Source organism: Trichomycterus rosablanca, chromosome 16 (genome assembly GCF_030014385.1).
Source record: "Trichomycterus rosablanca isolate fTriRos1 chromosome 16, fTriRos1.hap1, whole genome shotgun sequence".
In the NCBI taxonomy this organism is placed as follows: Eukaryota; Metazoa; Chordata; class Actinopteri; order Siluriformes; family Trichomycteridae; genus Trichomycterus; species Trichomycterus rosablanca.
The window spans coordinates 19386606-19398929 of record NC_086003.1 but is presented as its reverse complement, the minus strand read 5'-3'; the positions used below and the strand labels follow the sequence as shown (position 1 = coordinate 19398929).

At 39.8% G+C, this 12324-nt stretch overlaps 1 protein-coding gene across 1 annotated transcript in view; it reads left to right on the top strand.

The window, feature by feature from the left end:
• Positions 1-12324, top strand: part of plrdgb (PITP-less RdgB-like protein) — a 107674-nt gene that overhangs the window by 79292 nt on the left and 16058 nt on the right. Inside the window, exons 13-19 of the mRNA XM_063011434.1 lie at positions 4561-4671; positions 5262-5378; positions 6579-6727; positions 6804-6953; positions 7592-7775; positions 9173-9295; positions 10987-11378. Of these exons, the coding sequence (XP_062867504.1) occupies positions 4561-4671; positions 5262-5378; positions 6579-6727; positions 6804-6953; positions 7592-7775; positions 9173-9295; positions 10987-11325 (1173 nt within the window). The 3' untranslated portion in view covers positions 11326-11378. The remainder of the gene's footprint in view (positions 1-4560; positions 4672-5261; positions 5379-6578; positions 6728-6803; positions 6954-7591; positions 7776-9172; positions 9296-10986; positions 11379-12324) is intronic.

Here is a 12324-nt window from a genome sequence, read left to right as displayed (position 1 = left end):
CGTATGACAAACAGATTTTTGTTAGGACTAGCTTAGCTTATTTACCAATCATATTGTGAAGTTTCCGTGTATCATTAAGTGAGCCTTTATTATGCACTCTGTTCTTCGTCTTGATTCATCATTGACATACACTGCCATGAGGATATTTTTCTTAAAACATGAAACAATGTTTTAGTCTCTGTGGATGATATTGCTTTAAATTTTTACATATCAAAGTGCTGATTGATGCTAGTAATTAACAATCAACCTAATGGATAGGTTGGTAGTTAGATCACACACCAAACTAAACTTAGACCTTAAAAATAAAATACATAAAAATAAACATAGTCCTTCATTTGGGCTGTTTTGTATGGCAACATTATTAGGTGTATTACTGTATTCAAGGTCAGTGTCTAGATAGAGTAAAAGTTCTCTTTTGCCTTTATATGCTGCAGTTTTCTATTCTTCTGCAGTTCTTTTTTATTTCCTCTCTGTATTTGTTTCCATGTGGAGGTGGGAGCCCAAGGGTAGAATTTTGATTTTGCAAAATCTCAGTGTGGCATCACGAAGGTCAGAGCTGAACATCAGAGCTGCACAGCATCCAAACACAATAATCAGGTCTTAATAGCCAGACGGACAGTTTGAATATTGCAGCATCAGGGTCAGTTTGAAAAATAGCATCACAATTGTGAACTCTCCTAAAGTTGTGTTGTAGAGCCGCATAGATTTGCATGTGATTAAGATAGGCACAGCTGGTGTCAGCTCTCACTGACTCACACCTCTCATGCATGTTAATAATATGATTAAAATACATGTCTATGTTGTTTAAACAAAAACAAAACAAAAATATTGTCTTCCAAGCATAGTGCTGCTTTCTTGTTTGTTTATTAGGATTTTAACGTCATGCTCTACACTTTGGTTACATTCATGACAGGAACGGTAGTTACTCATTACACAAGGTTATATTGAAACCCACGCAAACACAGGGAGAACATGCAAACTCCACACAGAAAGGACCCGGACCACCACACCTGGGGATTGAACCCAGGACCTTCTTGCTGTGAGGCGACAGTGCTACCCACTGAGCCATCGTGTCGCCCGTGCTGCTTTCTGTCTAAAATGGAAAAAGGAAAATACCTTAATCCAACCTGGGGTTATTTCTAGAAACGCATGATTTACTATGGATCTAACTAAAAGGAAGTGAAAAGCAGAGCTTATTCTTATCTCAGCAGTTGGGAAAATTGTCTCTCTGGTTGCCAGACTAAGTAGGCAGGTTGGGAAGGAAGAGAGAGATGAAACACAGAAGAACAAGACCTCTGAGAAGTCAGCCACAATGACAAATGAGAGAGAAAGAGAGAGCAGTTATTTTTAGAGCAAAGGAACCGAAATATTCCACCACCAAGGAGATTTCTAAGGATTAATAGCAAGTCAAATTCATCTGCCACATCTTGTGAATGTCACTAGGGGGATTAAGAAATACCTAATTAAAATCATCACCACAAAGTTACATCACCTGTCCTATTAATTACAATTTTTAATCCTTGGGGACTGAGTAGACTAGTGGTTGCAGTTTTGCAGGTGGAATTTCTTGCTACTAGATCACAGCTGCCTAACTTTCCAAGGTCATCTTTTTCTGATTCTCCTCTTCATAATGTGCAATACATTTTCAATAGGAGACAGATCTGGACTGCAGTCAGGCAGCCAGTCAAGCATACACACTCTGGGTCTGTTGGAAAGGAGGTGGGAGCCCAAGGGTAGAATTTTTATTTTGCAAAATCTCAATGTGGCATCACGAAGGTCAGAGCTGAACAGCAGCACAGCATCCAAACATAATAATCAGGTCTTAATAGCCAGACGGACAGTATGAATATTACAGCGTCAGGGTCAGTTTGAAAAATAGCATCACAATTGTGAACTCTCTTAAAGTTGTGTTGTAAAGCCAACCAATGTTTGCTTGCTACTAGATCTTAGCTGCTTAACTTTCCAAGGTCGTCATTGCCTGATTCTCCTTTTTATGATGTGCAATACATTTTCAATAAGAGACAGATCTGGACTGCAGGCAGGCAGCCAGTCAAGCACTCACACTCTGGGTCTGTTCGAAAGCCTAGTGAGCTGCCTTGCTGCCTACTGCCTACCTGGGTAGCTGCATAAGTAGAGAGGATTGTAAGTCACCGACTTATGGGAGAGTAAGTTTTCACTTACTGAGCTAACACAGTTAGCCTCAGGCCATTCAAACCAATTGGCTGAGGTGGCACGACCCGCTAGCATGCCAGCTAACATCTCCCTCAGTTTACCGAAAATGGTTAAACTGTCACTGACGAGCCCAAATTTGCAAATAAATGACACTTGTACAGATTTATACAAATTAAAAAACAATGCTGGGATTGCCTAAGGAAACAAACTCCCTCGTTATTCAGGCAGTTTATAGCTTCAAAATAAGGCACCTCATAAGGCAGCATTCAAACAGACTTCTTCTCAGGAGTGCACCTAGGATGACTTGAAAAATCCTATGTAGTGAGTTTACTAGGTTTTCTAACAGACCCTCTGTGTCTATGAAGCTACACTTTTGTAGCACAGGCAATATCAGGCCAGGCATTGTCTTCCTGAAATATCCATGGTCTTCCTGGGAAAAGATGTCACCTTGATGGCAGCATATGTCTTTAAAATTCCATTATACGCCTCACATCAGTGGTACCATCAGTCACATGATGAGTCACCCATGTCATGTGCACTGATGCATCCCCATACCATGATACCATCATACCATGAGCTCTTGCGCCTTTCGCTGAATTGGAAAGTCCTCTTCGTCTTTGAAGAGAATAAAGAAATCACAGATTCTTCTTTTACCAGAAATGGGGTTTGTGTATGTATGTATGTGTTGTAAATAAATTATAACAAACTGCTACGTTGCTTTAAATAGCAGCAACTTGAACTTTCACTTTGGGCCATATGCAGAATTTGTGACTTTGTGACAGAATTTGAGTCAGTTCGATAAATGTGTACGTCAAACAAATATTTACTGTCATCCAGACTAGTAATGAACCTTTGTGCCCTATGTAGTTAATGCCAGTTACTGTGTACAGTTCCAGAATCCAGCCTCTATGTGCTCCGGGAGCACATGTTGTAGGTGATTTGTTTAGGTTGACAAGCCTACGCCTCCTCTGTATGATTGGTCAATGTAGCTAATGATCCACAGCTGCTCCTTGTTTCAGGTGTAATGCCCATGGCATTTAAGGGAGCAGCTGCAGATCATTCGACAGAGGTTATTTTGGTTTCTTAGGATTGCTTTTGGATAGATCTTTGGTTGGTTTCAGGTCATGACTTTGGATTATGCTTAGCAGTTAGCAGGTCATGTGTTTGTATGTCTTGTCTTGTGCAAACCTGTCTTGTGTCTTTTGTTCTTATTAAACATTGTTAAAACATCTCTGCGTGTGTGTCCGCCCCCTCTTGTCACGTTAGCCTATTTGTTACAACAGTTTACTAAAGCTTGCCAGTATTTTCTTGTTTTGAGCCCTGAGGTTACAAGTTTACTTCAAATGGACTTTACCCTTGCGTTTACAACAAGCATTCACTCTGATCTCCCTAAAAAGTACAAAGCCAGTTGAACCATGACGATTAAACTGCAAAGAAAATCTTGAAGCTAGTGTAGATGATGTGTGAAAGAAATCATATTTCTTTTTAAATGAAAAACTAATGTGTCATGGCAAATACACTATAAAATAAATATATGCTATATATAAAACCTAAGCATAAGCTCGCTGGACTCTCACCCTCTCACAGGATTTGAGGTCAGGGCTCTGGGCAGGGATTTCTTCTGCACCAAACTTGGTCATGGATTACATGGAGTGAATAATGATGATTGATACATAGGACAGACATTTTTTATTTAGCAAAATGTAGCATCCATCATGTTCTTCTTTAACGAAAGCTTACATGATTATTAAATTGCTTGCCTATAGAGCCAAAAATGGACCAGCCCCAAGCTACCTTCGAGGTCTAGTAAAATCCCGCTCTTTACCACACAACCTCCGCGCCACTAGTCTTGCTCAACTAGATCCTCCACCCAGAACTCGAGGAAGACTAGCATCAAGGCTCTTCTCTGTACCAGCCCCCAAGTGGTAGAATGAGCTTCCCTTGTCTGTCTGAACATTTGAGTCTCTCACTGTCTTCAAAAGACAATTAAATACCTTCATCACCTCTTTACTAAGCACTTAAGCTGACATGTACTTACTAATGCTCTTATTTATTTCTTGCGTTTAAAAAAACCCTTTGGTTCTTGGACTTTTACTAGAGTAAGGTAATGTTCATTATGGAAGCACTTCTGTAAGTCGCTCTGGATAAAAGCGTCTGCTAAATGCCGAAAATGTAAATGTAACTAATATGGCAGAATTAAAGCTCTGTGAAAAACAGCTTTACTCACTTTTGTCATGTTTTACCAGTGTAAATGCTGTTCCAGACTTCAACGTACATTAATTAAAGCTTTATGTATGTTGATTTAAAAGTTTGGTGGGTCAAAAGGCTTTCGATCATTTTTATTGTGCTGGGGTGAACAGAAACCATGTAACACACGCTTTTGTGCAGGTGCTGCGCTGTGACTGTCTGAAGGCGGGAGAGGCAGACTGCTGTGTACCCATCTCTCCGTCCAGCCCTCGAGAGAAGTGGCTCCGGAGAAGAACTCACGTCAAATTGCGGGTTAGATGCTGTTACTGTAACCGTATTTTGAATTATGTATTAATTCCAGGTTCCTACTAAAGCAGTGCACAAACCGCATATCCAGAAGAGTTGGGACATTCTGTACAATGCATTATAAACAAGAATCTGTAATTTGTCCATTACATTAGCCCATTGCCACTGGGATCCAGGTTTCAATCCCCAGCAGTGCTATCGCCCTCATACAGACTTGATTGGCTATGTCTTGGGGAGGGGGGTTAGGCAGAGGCATCGCGATGAGTTGTTATCCTGCTCTGTTTTACTGCATCATGCCTAGTGTTTCCAGGGAAACCAGACCCAAAATTTCAAAAAGTTCTAGCTCTTTAGATTTCAGGTTTTTTGTTATTCAGAAACAGTTCAAGCCCTGCACCTTTATAAAGTCCTTAAGCAGCACAGCTCTTAAAAGTACCAGCTATTTGTCTGGAGGCCTTTATAGAGTGGACTGAAGAAGAAATGTCATGTTTCACAGTGCAGGAGAACACTTACACATATAGCACTGCAGGATGTTGGGCAGAGTGAACCATAAACAGGTCTGGTGATGTAACTCTCACAGTTGAATTTAATGTTTGCAGAATGTTACAGCTAACCACAGAGTGCATGATGTGATTGCGACGGAGGATGGGCTACAGACGCTGGTTGGGAGGTTCATGTACGGCCCTTTGGACATGGTCACCCTGACAGGAGAGAAGGTACTTATTAACCCAAATCAAAGATTACAGAGTTTATTGAATTACTGAAGTTACACTTGCTATTGGTCTCATTCTTTTAGCTTCAAATGTTAGATAAACATTTTTTGGTTAAGCATTTCTGGCACCCCTGCCTTTTAGTTTCAGAAAATGCACCACTCTTCCAGAAAACTGTTGCAATTACAAAAGCTTTGCTATTTACACGTTCCATACAGAACAGAACAAAATTATTGGTGCCCTCTTCTTAATATTTGTTAGTACACCCTGTGAAGACAATAACTCAAATCAAGCTCTTTCATTAACTGTAAATTAGTTCTTAGACCTTTCTACTGGAATTCTGGACATGGGTGCTTTTTGATGTATGCTTTGGGTTTTGAAGTTTGCTTTGACCTCTGACAGAGACCCAGACTGTGTCCGAAATCGCACACGTCCATACTGAACAGTACGCGAAAGCAGTACGTAAGAGTGGGTAGTGTGTTCAAATATGTAGTATTCATTAAACAGTATGTGAAAAGTACCCGGATGACCTACAGCATGGGCAGCCATTTTTGAGTATGCAGACACAGCACACTTGCGGTCCGATAATCTCTCCCATATTTCAACTGGAGCTGCAAAGGCATTCGTAGAGAAAGAAGAAAGATGGCAGAAAGCAGAGTAAGACAAACATTAATTGTTATGATTAAGTACAACCCTGAGTAACGTTATGAGTAGCTTTGTGGAGAACGACAGAATTAATTTTGTCTGATTTTAAAATTGTTGTAACTGTGGCGATGTGACGTCATGCATCATGTGACGTTGGTAAGATGGCGGACGTAGTACGTCTGAGGTTGCGTGTAGCTTGCTTTACCGGCCGAGCAGTGTGCACTGCCTCTAACGTAGTATGTACAGTTTAAGTTTGCGATTTTAGACGCAGCCACTCTTTATGCTTGTTTAGGTCGAGGTGGTTGGTCAGGTTTTAGGAAAACATTCCAAACTTTGCAGGGCTTTTTCTGGTATTAAATAGAGGCCCTGATAAAACATTATGAAAGCTCCTTGTATTGAACAGCATTACTACTTAATACTCAAAGCACTGAATTTCCATTCTGAAATTTTAAGGAACAAATTATGCAAGCATAACTAAGCAATAACTATTTTCGAATCATTTCAGTGTTTTTTTCTGTCCATATGTAGTAACTAGTAAAATTTGGACTCTGTTTCAATCAGGTGGATATATTTTTGGCGACCCAGCCTGGATCTGGACGCTGGGTGCTTTTCGACACTGTGGTGACCAGCAACAGTGGACGCGTTACCTACACCATTCCACAAAACAAAAAACTATCCGTTGGTGTCTACCCCATCAAAATGGTTGTCAAGTGAGTTTTCTTTATGTCGAGCATTAATAGTCAAATATAATTAATATAATCTTCATAATGCTTACAAATTTCCAAGAGGTGACCAGACGAGTGCAGAGGCCTTCCTGACTGTACTGCCGCAAGGAATGGACTGTGTGGTTTTCAGTATTGATGGCTCCTTTGCTGCCAGCGTATCGCTCATGGGTAGTGATCCGAAAGTCCGACCTGGAGCTGTAGATGTGGTTAGGTAAGTGTGCATGTGCTAGAACTCACCACTGCTGGGATTTGAATCTCAGCTGTGCTGTCGGCCGGCTGGGCGTCAACACAAACATGATTGGCTATGTTTGATTCCACTTAGGCTCTTGCATAAAAATTTTCATTGTTACCAAATTCATTCACACTATTTGACCAAAAGTATCTGGACATCTGACCATGAGTTTGAACAAAATCCCATTTTACAACCATCAGGATTCATATTTAGTTTTCCCCCCACCTGCAGCTATAACAGTTTCCATTCTTGAGGGTGGGCTTTCTGCAAGATTTAGTGTGTGTCTGTGGGTATCTGTGCCCATTCAGTTGAGGTCAGGGCTTCGCGCAGGCAGCTGGAGTTTCTCCAAACCATAAATGTCAGATCCTGTCTTTCTGGACTTTGAGTCTTTAATGTTTTCAGTAGTATGTAAATAAAGTGTCTAGACAGTTTCGAACAGATACACCACACATTTTAAAAAGGGAAAAAAAAATTTTAACAAACAAGCTGCTTAATTAGTTTAAGACAGAGAGGTAAATTTTTAGAACATGAGAGCAGTAAAGCTTCCAGGTATTATAAAGAAATTGTTACCTGTTCATTACTAAAAGCCATATGTTTCGTTGACATTGTGTTTACAGACACTGGCAGGACCTTGGTTACCTGATCATCTACATCACTGGCCGACCTGACATGCAGAAACAGAGGGTGGTGTCCTGGCTCTCACAGCACAACTTTCCCCAGGGCATGGTGTTTTTTGCTGAGGGGCTCGTCCACGACCCCCTGCGTCAGAAAACCATCTTTCTTAGAAGTCTTGTTAAAGAGGTAACACACACACACACACACACACATTAAAACACACACTTATTATTAAAAAAGCAGTGCAACACAATTTTTTTGAAATCCAAGGCAGGTGAATGGTGCACAAAGGTTAATGTCACATTAATTAAAAATTAGGATGCTAAATCTATTCATGACATGGGAACAAGTTGGCTCAGTGCTCTTGACATTCCCTCTTATGCTTTGTTGGGTCCCTGAGTTGTGTTAATTATTTCACATACAATTCAGGTAGCTCAGTGTGACCAGAAGTCCAAAACAACAAAGCAATTCATTTTTAAATCTGCTCTAAACCATGAATGTTATGCTGCAGTTCCATCCTTCACAAAGACCAGAGGATTATTTCATGTTCCAATGGAAACAATCTGACAATTTATGACCACATTAGAAAAAGAAAGCAGAGGTTGATACAGACAGCACTTCACAGTTACAGTTTCTAAACACTTTAAAAGAACATCTACAAAAACACCCATGTTGAATAGAAATTTCTGTGACAAGTAATAAAAAATGACATAATAGACTTTACAAAGCTGCCTTTTATGACGGGGCTGGTATCTGAAATCCTTTTGCATGAAAAGTCAGTGCACAAAAAGGCATACCTCTGTTTTGTAAGTGTAAGGAGCACAAAATCTGGACACCATTAAAACAAGAATAATATTGTATTGTGAGTAAATGTTTGCCATAATAGCCACAATTTACTTTCTTTGTGTTTGGTGGAGGCCAACGGATGTTTCATCCCACAATACCTGGTATGGTGCAATTTTTGTGCATGGTTGTTCAACAGGATCAGGTTAAACTAACGGTGAAAACACTCTGTGATATTGGTGCATTTTTCAAGCATTATATAAAGTAAAGCTCTCTAATAGACTACTAGATTTAAAAGCATTAAACCATTATGGAAGGTTCTGAAGTGCAAACTGTAAAGTAGATCTTTTGATTGATCCAACAAGGAACTGGAGGATTTTCTTCTAAATGAATCCTATTGAAGGATTAAATCTGTTTTAAAGACAAAGTGTGTCTCAAATGGGAATTAGGTTTTTGCTATTAATACATGGCACTAGTCCACTACCACTGGGATGCAGGGGTTTGGATCCCCAGCGGTGCTATTGTCTGGTCTAATGTCTACGTACAGACACGACTAACTGTGCCTTGGGGGGTGGCCAATGGATTGGCGTCCTGTCCGGAGTGTTACTTACTGCATTGCAACCATTGTTTAAAGGGAAACCAGACGCACTGAAATCCTGACTAGGATGTGCATGTGTCACTGTACATGTGTCAGAGGTTGCAAGAGCAATGTAGAATTGACTTGGTTAGGAAAAAAAGGCAATAAAATAGTTTACCGTAACTAATAATTATTTTATTTGCATATGGTTTGTGCTTTGTAGTGTCACATTAAGATCGGTGCAGCGTATGGCTCGATGAAGGACATGTCTGTGTACAGTGCTCTGGGACTGGAAGCCTCTCATATCTACATAGTGGGAAGACCATCAAAGAAACACCAGTGTCAAGTATGAATAATGTCATTTTTTGTACACAAAAACCTTGATATAACTATTAATCTAGCATTACGATAGTGACCCATTTGGTTGAGCTTACTTTAAATGTAAATACTTGGGTAAAAATGTGTTTAAATAATATTGTTTGGGCTGTATCTACTCCTTGGTTGACCTGTGTTAAACTTAAAAATATTAGTAAATGACACTTTTTTTAAGAAAACAGCCTCTCTTACCTATATCAGAATCAGATTTATTGGCCAAGTATGTGGATACACACAAGGAATTTGGTTCTGGCTGATGGTATCTCTCTAGTATAAATACAGAATACAAGCAATGTATACATTAAACATTAAACACAAAAATATACAAACTATAAGACTATATACAAGCAATATATAGAAAATGTATGGACGTGTGCATGTATGTATGTACAGTATTCATTGACCAATTTATGTATGTACATGTACATACGTATGACCTATATGTCAGCTTGAAGCTAGCAGCTAAAAAATCATCCATGAAAAGTTGCATCATTTTTATGATCATCTTAACTGTTTGGTAGAGGCTTATAAAAAATTCTGTGTGCACTAGTAAGAAAATAATAATTGCTTGTTGATGGTTTAGTCCCAAGAAAGTAGAAAATGCAAAGAAATAATTTTTTAAACATTATTTTCTTGGTGAGACTTGTAAAGGGTTAAATGAACTGTTAGGTAAAATACCAAAAGTCCATAAACCTTTGGTAACTTGTCCTTTTCCTCTGACCTCTGTGTTACAACAGAGGTGCTCATTTCAGTAATAGCATTTTGTTTCCCCTCCAATGTTAAACAACCCCAACACCCCTAATCATTAACTTGGTTCTGAGCTATGCTTGTAAATAATTCTCTTTGTGCCCTACCATTAAAATCCCACTAAGCTTAGACAAGCTCACATTCTCACATACACATCGCTATATAAACTCATCTCAGCCTGTAATAAGACAGCAGCTTACTCTGATTGTGTTTGATGAGTTTCTTCCCAGTGCGCACTTCGGTTAAGCAGGGCTCTTTCTCTCAGTCCCAGCAAATGACACTGGAGTAGAAGAGCTAAGCACCAAGATTTTTGTAAGATCTCTTGATGTTCTAATATTAACTTTAAATAGTTTCAGCATTAGCTGCTATTACAGTGTGGTAGGTCACAATAATGCCTACGCTTTCTGCCTTAACACATTGATTAGTCATTCAGAGTCCAGACTTGAGACTATATAAAAACATCTCGGCTAGCACTTATTATATAATATAAATGCAGTCTATTATGCCAGCTTACCACCGCTGAGATGTGAGTTTGAAACTCAGAGGTGCTATCAGCCAGATTAGCGTCTACACAGACATCATTGGCTGTGTCTGAGCGGAGAATGGTCAAAGCCCTGCATTGAATTGGCACCTGTCCGGGGTATTCATGCCCTATGTTTAGTGTTTCTCTATAGAATTGGGCCCATCACAACCCTGACCAGGGTAAAGTGGTTGATGAGCATGAATGAATGAATGAAAAATAAATTTGGTTTAGACACTGTGGCAGGACCTGCTAGAAATCCCAGATTAGGACTAAAGTTCCAAATGCATTATGACTGCTAAGGGAGGTTGTACAAACTATTAAAAACTAATAAATAATAAATAACTGATGCCTTTTTTCTCACTTTTAACTCTTTACCTGTATGTCTTTCTCAGTTCCTGAGTGAAGGGTACGCAGCTCACCTCTCTGCTCTGGAGTTTGAACATGGCTCACGTTCCAAGAAAAATCGCATGATCCTGCGCCAGGGCTCATTCGGTCGCTCCACCAAGCCCGACTTTTTGTCGCCTTCGGCAGATTTCCTCTCTTGCAAGCGCACACCACTTCTGCGGCGTGCTATGTCCATGCAGCAGGCTTCTCCACCCTCTTCCTTGTCCTCAACCCCAAAACCAGAGCGCGCTCAGAGCCAGCCTGAGAGCCACAGGGACGGGCCTGAGATCCGCATTGAACTTGACGATCAGGATGACGAAACCGGCGGCTTTACTGCCGCATTTTGAGAGGACATGATTACTTGGTTAGTGGGAAAGGAGGAACAAGGGACATAGTGCTGGTAAGAGTTTGTTTTAATTATCACAGGGATTCTTGAGAAGCCTCTTCATTTATTGAAAAAAAGGCACTGTTAATTACAAACACCATTTATTAAGCTTGGCATTCAAGAACTGATTTATTAAGAGTTTGCATGTGGTAAACCACACAGACTGATTTACTAAACTGTATATAAACATATTGTATATACTGGATTTTGTCTTTAAGATTAGCAAAATAACGTCCACTTTGCTAGTAATAAAATGTATTTTGCACCATTGGTATTTAATGGCCAGGGCCAAAAGAAAATTAATCATTTAACATAAACAGTTTGAAACTGTGATGGGTATTTCACCTTTGTTTTTCTGGTGAAAGCAGACCTTCCGCAACTCTGACCAGGATAACATGGTTCATGACAATAAAATTATATGAAAAATGAAATAAAATCCCTAATATTGAAGTCATCCTTTATTAAGTAATGTGTGAAGAAAAGATTTAATTGCTAAGATGTCATTTTGTCATGTTCTCTCAATATCAGACTAGCACACCACCTAAAAAGTTGTATTTGAGCCATAGCGGTTTATTTGCTCTGCCACTTAAGCTCTGTCATTCTATAAATGCTTTGATTCAGTGTGCAGACAGTAATTTGGTGCAAAGTAGGAACAGACTGAAACTGAGAGGCCCATTGACTCACAGAGCTTGCATTTAGTTTTGTGCTGACGCACTTGAGCTCCTCTGCGTCACCCTGTTTCTCCAGTAGTAGTCAGAGATTGAATAAGCCAATCAGCATGACACAGGCGGGAGGCCTGAGAAGAACTGCTTTCACTCTTATTGTGAGCTTTGCTCCGGCTGAGGGAAATGATTGCTTTCTTTGTCTCTGTTGACTTGAGCTGGACTTGGTTTTTTGAGGCACTTTTCATGGCTCAGTGGGATAATGGTACTTACATATTGGCTGCTTTGAGTTGTTTTTC